This window comes from Pararge aegeria, chromosome 14 (assembly GCF_905163445.1).
Source record: "Pararge aegeria chromosome 14, ilParAegt1.1, whole genome shotgun sequence".
In the NCBI taxonomy this organism is placed as follows: domain Eukaryota; kingdom Metazoa; phylum Arthropoda; class Insecta; order Lepidoptera; family Nymphalidae; genus Pararge; species Pararge aegeria.
In genome coordinates, this window is record NC_053193.1 from 10,862,003 (window position 1) to 10,870,964 (window position 8,962).

General features: G+C 34.9%; 1 protein-coding gene across 1 annotated transcript; it reads left to right on the top strand.

Annotated features, from left to right (window-relative positions):
• The first annotated feature begins 224 nt into the window (after nt 1–224).
• Nucleotides 225–8,674, top strand: LOC120629375 (putative inorganic phosphate cotransporter). The gene is made up of 8 exons (XM_039898306.1): nt 225–261; nt 1,183–1,382; nt 3,106–3,345; nt 4,354–4,563; nt 4,981–5,148; nt 5,613–5,829; nt 5,933–6,171; nt 8,444–8,674. Exons 1-8 carry the CDS (start codon nt 225–227, stop codon nt 8,672–8,674), a joined length of 1,542 nt encoding a protein of 513 aa, XP_039754240.1.
• Nucleotides 8,675–8,962: the final 288 nt, after the last annotated feature.

Genomic DNA, 8,962 nt, shown 5'->3' on the forward strand with positions numbered 1-8,962 from the left:
TTCAATACACTCAATGGGTTTTAGACAAAAGAACGACAGTTGGAAAGTGGGTTGAACATAAAATTGATAAAACAGTTTTAATGTAACGTATCGAGTATTTTGAGTAGTAGGTAACTGTTGAGTTTGCGGTGGTATTTAATTGACGAGTGTTTTCTAATGTGTTAAATTTTTGATGATGCGAAATAATTATTGTTAAAGTTAAAATTACGTACTTAGAATAAATAATGTCACTAACCGGATGGCGTCGAATACTAAACAGAGGTAAGATTCACTTTTCACTATGAATATCACCCTCATCATCATACCAACCCATTATCGGCCCACTACAGGGTGCGGTTACCCTCTCACAATGAAAGAGCGTTAAGGTCGTAGTCCACCACGCTGGCACAGTGGGGATTGGTGAAGTCCATACAACTTTAAGAACATTATGTAGAACTCTCAGCTAAGCGTTGAAGCTAGTAATATTTAATTACTTAAAAGGCCCACAACTTAGAAAAGTTATAGCTTTCACCGCTAATAAAAATTATTTACCTTTATTTATATTGTTTGTTTAGAATTCAATGAATATAATGTAGGTATAGGGGCCACCTGCCACAAATGCTTGTAGTAATACTAGCAAATTAGTAAACTGGCCCAAATTTCGATGTAGTATTGTTTAACTGTACGAAACGAAATAAATATTTTTGATTTTTTTTAAGAAAGCTCTTCCCGCCATTTCGGCCACGTGGACTATTCTCGTGTTCTGAACACCAACTCCCGACTAATGTTTTGAATGCTTATGTTGTAAAGCGATAAAAATAAACCAAAAATTCAACTATTTTTATAATGATAGTCGAAAAGTAGGATAAGAAAAAGTAATTCGTTAATTAAATAAATTAACCGGTTATTTATTACGCCTAAGCCTAACCTTTAGTACAGTCAATTAAATTTTCAATATTATTGAAAATTGCAATATTATTTGTCACTATTTGGTTTCTACGCGAAATCGTACTGGAACGTTAAATCCGGCATGTCTTTGTCGGTAACTGGCCACGGCCGAAGTCTAATCCTTTAGAAGAGATCAGAGAAAACTCAGAAATGGCACAGCGCTTACTAATGCACCAGGGAGATCGACTAAGAATAGTGATGAAGTTTGGAATATTTTATCATAAATGTTTTAATGGTTTCCATTCTTACTTTTAGTGATATTCATACCACAGCGCTATGTTTTCGGCTTGCTTGGACTGTTTGCGTTGGCAAACTCATTTACGATGCGCGTATGTCTAAGCGTGACAATCGTAACAATGGTGAAGAAAGTAACTTCTGAGGCACACATAGTTGGTGAAACATGCCCTTCTGACGCAAGCACTTCTTCTACTTCTAATTCTTCTGTAATTTTTGAGGTAAGATACTGTCGCTACAAGTTGCCACGATCTAAATAATCAACCATCATTGATTGGGAGATATCGCAAGACGCTAAAAACTACGGTACATTAATTATTATAAAACAGTACAGGGTACAGCCCTTCAAAGATCCGTACCTACCGTATTAGAATAGGATGTGTATGATCCAAAGGTAGGTTTCGCCTATAGAAAATCTTGCACGTCGAATATTTCGATAGATAATTATAGAGATACATCTTGATTTTAATATTAAATTTGTCCACAATACTAAAGCAAGTGCTGTTGTAATCACAGAATTACGAACGTGCAGAATTCTCATTCAGCCATTATTACATGCAATGCATTGTGTCCAAAAACAGAGAAAACGCCCCGAGCACGTCTTACTTCACACCTGCGGAATGTTGCTAGCTTATAAACTTTCCCATTTTTCCCATTTTATGGTAAACTTTTAGAACATTAGATGTAAAATAATTACAGTCAACTCTAAATGAATTGAGTAACTAACGCCTGTTTAAGAAATACTGCTAAAGTGGAGTGGTTTTTGATGCTTCAATATTAGTAGTGTATAAGTTTTCTCGATGTTCTTAATTCTATGGTTGTAAAATAAAAATTTGGATTACAGAATCTACCATGTCCACTTTGCTGTGACGTGAGTGTTTCGATACTCGAAAACGACTCTATGATTGCGAGCGAAAAGCTCTTATACTAAACATACATAGTATTAGTAAATATTTATTCTTCTACGGGTATTTTTTAATAAAACGAGTACAACTTCCAGTAATCCTATTTATATACCTCTGATATACTATGGGTTTAATTGTCTGAAGGCACAACAGAAGGTAGCTTAAGAAATAAATCGCGGGCTATCTTTATCCCAAAGAAATATAAATAAATAAATATACTACCACAATACACACATCGCTATCTATCCCCGAATTAAGCGTAGCATGTGTTATGAGTATTATTATGACTCATGAATATTTTTATGAATAATATACATAAATACTTATAAAATAAATATAAACACCGAACATTAACCAGTAGTGGGAATCGAACCAACGGCCTTGGACTCAGAAAGCAGCGTTGCGGTTCACTGCGCCAATCAGCCTGCAAAATATATCTGACTGTAACCAGTATTATCTGAAGTATGGATAATGCGACGCTCTATGGATTAAAATCATAAACATTCTATGTATATGACCGATAAAAAACAGTCCACAGGTAATCAAGACTGTTTAATTACTTAATATATTTTATTTTACCTATTAGGTTTACTAACACTTATAAAAATTTTTACAACAGTCTCATAATATAATTATTATGGACCGGCCAAATTTGCGCGAAGAAGTATTCACGCAAAATTTCGGAACATAAGAAGTGGCACCAACAGTTTTCCGTAGAAATGGAGTTATGGGTTTATATGGATACTTAACACCACCTCGAGCATGAAGCTAGAAACTAGCACTTAGGATTTAGGGCAGGATTCATAGATCTTAAAGTTTCGAAGGTTCATTTATCACTATGTTAATTTTCACTGTGTGGAATTTTTCGCTTTGATTTTTCAATACTTGTGATAAATTTCTGTTTGTATGCGTTGCATTAAAATGCCTTCAAACTCTGATCTAAACTGAAAGTCTTTTTTTTTTACTTTATCTCCAACTACTTCACGACGATTATTGACAGGATGGTCTATCGACAGATACTAGAGCTTATTTTTTACAGGGTCATGAAAAATACGACTGGGACGAAAGCACTCAAGGTTTACTACTCAGTGCGTTTTACTACGGATATGTGGTCACGCATCTACCTGGTGGACTACTGGCTGAAAAGTTCGGAGGAAAATGGACGCTTGGTCTGAGCTTACTCTGCACTTCTGTTTCTACAGCTCTGACACCATTTGCAGTTGGAATCGGGGGTGCTGTGGGGCTTTTCATTATGAGGGTAATTTGTGGTCTTGGCGAGGTAAGCGAATTAAATAAAAATGTATAGTTACTTACTACTAGTAAAATAGTTCCTACTTCAGTAGGTTTATTAAAAAGTTCCCTCGATGTAGTTTATCATATTATACTGCATGTTTACCAGGTTGTTCACTAATTTAAGTTTATGCAAACAAAAATTCTGAAGCATAGTTTCAAATATATTTTGCTATTTATTTATTATACCTACGTCGCGTCTAAAATTTAATTTTACATTTCTTCGAAAGCTTTTGTACAGGACAAGGGGTCCTTATATAAATCTTCTGAACTGTGAAATTGACTAAGTTTGTGTTTATTCAAAACTATTTCCCTAAAACCCCAAGCTACTATTGTATGGGTCGCCTATTGTCATCACGTTTATTGTAATTTCAACAATATTACGATAAACTTAAATTGTTGCTGAGGGTACGCTATAATTTTATCACGTTAATATAACTAAATTATTAATCTTAGTATTGTTAGTCTTTCTGATATAGATTGTAACATCTTTTATCGCATTAATAGTGGAAATGTGAATTTCTTGGCAATACACATGCATTCCAAGTATATATTTCATAAAAAAACATACCAAACCACATCAAAAAGTTTGTCTATGAGTTTGTAGATGACATGTTGTACCGACCTCACGATATAACGTAGGATCTGGGCAAAAAGAAGCCAAAAAACCTGTCTTGCGTTATCCACGAGTATGTTTGTACAATGAACACACCATCGCTTAAATTCTTATAATCTACCATTATAATAAATAATGATAGCCAGACAGACAGACAGACGGGCAGCTGTGTGCTGCAATTTTTTTTTCAAAACTCTTCGTCTCAATTAGAAAATAATAAAGAATTTAGATATTTTTTTACATTGAGTTTGGATATAATGGAATGGAATATATTGAATATCATGGATTTCCGCAAAGTAACGCCTGCTTCTATCCAATATTGAGTTTGTTCGTGGAGTATAGCAAATTAAGCTTAATTTCATAACATTTGAATTGTTTCAGGGACCAGTCACACCAGCATTTGTTTTACTAATGGCTCGATGGGTTCCACCGGCAGAACGGTCTCGTTTTGGGGCTATGATATTCGGAGGGGCGCAAATAGGCAATATTGCTGGTCCATATATTTCGGGAGTGCTCTTAGCGAACGGCGGTGACTGGGCCAACGTATTTTATGTATTTGGAAGCCTCGGGGTGCTATGGTTTCTGTTTTTTGTAAGTATTTAAACCAACCAGTTAAATTATTTACATTATAAATTAGTATAATTAAAAGCGTTACCAAGGTACTAGTTATTTTTATACACTGTCTCAAATAGTAGCTACAGTGTATTTTCTCACCCACTCGCTCTCTGGAGAGAGCGCCTTAAAGCATACTGCTCCAATGCAGGTTGATGGGCTTTACCGATTATTATTACATGTTAGGAAAAATAAATTTTTATTTATAATAATAATAGTAATTAATAAATCGACTACTAAAAGATCTCTCCGAGGTACGGGGATTGTTAACGGTAAGCAACATTTCCTAACAGTCTAAGAAAAGAATAGCTAATTGTAATAGACAGCTAATATTAAATAATAATGTAAATGATCTACTGTAAAGAAGAACTACCGTGTATTTAATTATAATTTCAGACACTTCTCTGCTACAGTACACCGAACTCTCATCCTTTTATATCTGATGAAGAGCGAGATTACTTGAATGCTAATATAACTGCCTCGGGCTTGCATAAGAAATTAGATCCTGTGCCATTTAAAGCAATGCTACGTTCACCACAACTGTGGGTACTTGTTATAGCTGCTGTAAGTATGAATTGCCAAGTTCTGACGTCGGAGGCTTAAGGCTTGTGATTATGCCCAGAACCATGAGTGTTCGTCCCGTTATTTTATGGGTGACCGTAGAGTTTCCATAGACACCAAATCAACCTTTTATCTTTCTTTTGTTGAGAAGTAAATACATTTTCGTGACTCTTATGATAGTAAGAAATAGATACAATAAAGAATTAGCATGGTTACAACTGAAAAGTTAGAGGTGATATCCTCCATAGCTACCAATTTCACGTTTTTAAGCTTTTTAGGGAGAGCTGCCCTAATTTTTTATTTTAGAAGATACTCGAGGAGAGAACCATACCTATATAAAATGCAAATGTAACATCATTTATTTTAGTATAAATTAAATTTTGCTTCTATTTTATTCGTTGCTGAATCCTGTACAAGCGACATGAGTGATTCAATTCATCCTTGATTGTTTTCATTTCTCTTTACAGGTAGGTCATGACTGGGGGTACTTTACGATGATAACTGATCTTCCCAAATATTTCTCCGATGTTCTCAAGTTTAATATTAAGGAAACTGGATTAATGTCAGCCCTTCCATACATTTCTATGTATATATTTTCATTTATCTTTGCTGGCTTATGCGACCTATGCATAAGAAGAAAGTGGCACAGTATTACAACAGGAAGAAAAATCTATACTACTGTATGTAAGTATAGCTATACATTCATTTTAAAAAATGTACTCCATTTTATGTCTTACAAAATATGCATTTGATTTTATCACGCTCACGGAAGAATTTGTTTCCTCAGCATCAACAATACCCGCAATATTTATTATTCTGGCTTCATATTCTGGCTGCGATCGCGCGAAGGCTGTAGGATATTTCATTGCATCAATGACCTTCATGGCTGGGTTCTACAGCAGTGTGAAGATCAATGCTATGGACATTGCCCCTAACTACGCAGGAACATGTTCTGCGTTTGTTAATGGATTAGCAGCTGTATCAGGGATGATTACGCCGTATATGGTCGGACTTTTGACACCAGGTGTAAGTATTTCTTGAGTAGACACTAGCAGACCTCCGCGAGTTTGTCCGCATACAGCTTCTGATGTTAAACGCACGATACATCATACTAACATTTTAAAACGCATTTAAACATTTTGCAACCTTCTAAATTTAAACCTGCATGCCTCTCGCAATCGCGGCTTGAGTGCTTTGTCAATCTCATACCACTGATGTTATCCAGTCCACCAATCAACATTTGGCAAGCATGGTGGACTACGGCCTAAAACCCTTCTCACTCTGGGAGGCCGGAGTCGTAGCCGTAACGGCGCCGTCCGTACTTCAAACCCGTGCTCTTTAGTGGGCCGGTAATGGATTCATTTGCAGTTTAGGCCTACTTTTCAAAGGTCCATATTACAATGAGACACTTTGAAAAACAGCTAATGACCCATTTCATTTCAAAATTATATATTTTAACTAAAGCCCTCAGGCCATTTAAGATGCATTTAATTATTAAAAAAAACATATTTCCTCCAAACGTAATTTCTGCTAAGCTCCATACTAACTTAATTCCGTTATCCTACACAATATAATCTGACCTACCTCGTCAACTCGTTCAGCTGCACTGTTCCTCTAAGAAATGAACTTTCATACCCAACAACTTTTTTATAAACCGTTAAAAATGTTATGTTCTATAATTTTGTCAATCCAAATTTCAATTTATATCGGTATGGTGGGATACACCCATTTCGTTGTATTAATGCTGCAGCTGTAATTTATAATTACCTATAGATTCGTTTTAATTCAAAAACATGTGGTTATGCAGTAAATATAGCACCTATTTAAATATACCTACTAGGTACATTAAAATTTGTTCATTATATCCGATGAATCCAAATAAGTATGTCACTAATTTTCATTTTTACACTAATTCATTGATATTAAATTGACGTTTAACAGAAACTTTTATTGAATTGTGTACGACTAAAGCCGCACGACTATTTGAATTTTAAAAACGAATTCCGTTCCATTCAGATCTTTTTGCATTCTTAATGGAAACCCATTCAGTTCAATTTCTGAACGTTGTGAAGGTTTTTTTGAATACCATGAATGTTTAAGTAATTGGGACCCTAAATTAAATTATCCATTGCGGATTTTGAAATTCTGAACGAGTAAGGAAAATAGGTTAAAACTGTTATATACCCTTCGGAGATAGCTAACATTACATATATAAAGTAATAAAACACTGTTAAGTATTCATGGAAGCAGGTCTAATCGAAATGTCAGAGATGTCTGTGGTCTTTTAAATTACATACACGTTTTGTCACACTTCAACTGAGAGCACTTTTCAAATGTCAGAGCGGGACAAAACACTGTTGTTTCAAAGGCTTCTTATATCATATTCCTTTTGTGCTTCGTGTATCGCAACTTCCGGAGATATAATGGGAAAATACCTACCTACTATGCTTTTTCTAATAAGTTAGGAAACCCGAGACTTAACGGTTGAATGAACCTCGTTTGGTTAATGGTGAAAATAAGACAAGTCAAGCGTAAAATTAATTCAATTTCCTACAGATGTAGAGAAAAAAAGATTTTTTATCACAACGTGTAATGAACTGATGGGTTTGATTAGCTATTTTTTTAACTTCGATAATTACTTGCTTGAGTCTTTTAGTTCGGCAGAAGTAGATATACTAGACAGTTTTCGATAGAAGCTAACAATTATATTCGTGGTAATGGTAATTTCGTTTAAAAACGTAAACGAAATTTGGGAAGTGATGGTTGATTGACTCTGGACACATGAGATTAAAATTTTACTTCTCCATAATGCTTAGCATAATAATTGTTACAGTAATTTTACAAAGTAGGTTAATATTAAAACTACAATTTGATTTATGCCAGATATTTTATTAAATTTATTAGCATTTTAACAAATATGCTGATATTTTTTTTAAATCAATAAATAGTTTCCATTGAATACTTAAAATTATATGTGTGGGTGGGTATTTTGATATAAAGACGGGTGCATTTTCGATACATTTCAGTCCCGTATGGACTCGAAAGACGCAAAGATACACCCCAATTATTAGTCGTTACCTTCATTTCCCGATTCATACCCTCAATCGACTTGCATTCTACGCGGCATTTCTACCAGAACGCTGAATCGCTTGGCAACTGGGTGGTAACTAGCCACGACACAAGCTTCCCATAAGACCAGACCAGGGTCAACGACCATGCTCTCCAATTTCAAAAAACATAATGCTTACCCTGCGCCAAGTTTGAAAAATTGAAGTTGTTACATAATTATTCTTTTCAGCAAACCCTCAAGCAATGGCGGAATGCATTTTGGACTATGTTCGGTGTATTAATAGGCACGAATATAATCTATTTAATATGGGGCTCTGGCAAACAGCAATGGTGGGATGACGTGGACAAGTATGGCTACCCGGCTAACTGGAAACATGGACCACTAAAAAAGAGACCTGAAAATATAGAAAAAAAGGTTGTATACCCAAAGCATGACCACTCGCCAATCGTCATGGACTGATAAGTTAATAAATTTTATTGTTTAAGTTGTTTTCTTGTTATCTTATTTATTAAATAAGTTTTTTTTGTACCTATGAACTTTTTAGCAATTATATTGCGGCAAAGCTCATTTCTCTCCGGCTCTTACACTATGTAGTATAGGTATAACCATACTGTTTAAAATATCACGTATTGTCAATTCGATGCTCCGTTGCCGCGTGAAAGAAGTACAAATTAAAAATAAACTACTTTAGTATACCTAAAAAAAATATTAAAATGGAAGAGATAGAAGAGCTTTTGTTTGTGAACC

What these genes read in the sequence shown, in the direction of transcription:
- LOC120629375 (XM_039898306.1), top strand. Translation starts at nt 225, where the DNA reads ATGTCACTAACCGGATGGCGTCGAATACTAAACAGAG. An exon ending in GCGTCGAATACTAAACAGAG is followed by an intron (nt 262 to 1,182) that starts GTAAGATTCACT and finishes TCTTACTTTTAG; the next exon opens with TGATATTCATACCACAGCGC. An exon ending in TAATTTGTGGTCTTGGCGAG is followed by an intron (nt 3,346 to 4,353) that starts GTAAGCGAATTA and finishes GAATTGTTTCAG; the next exon opens with GGACCAGTCACACCAGCATT.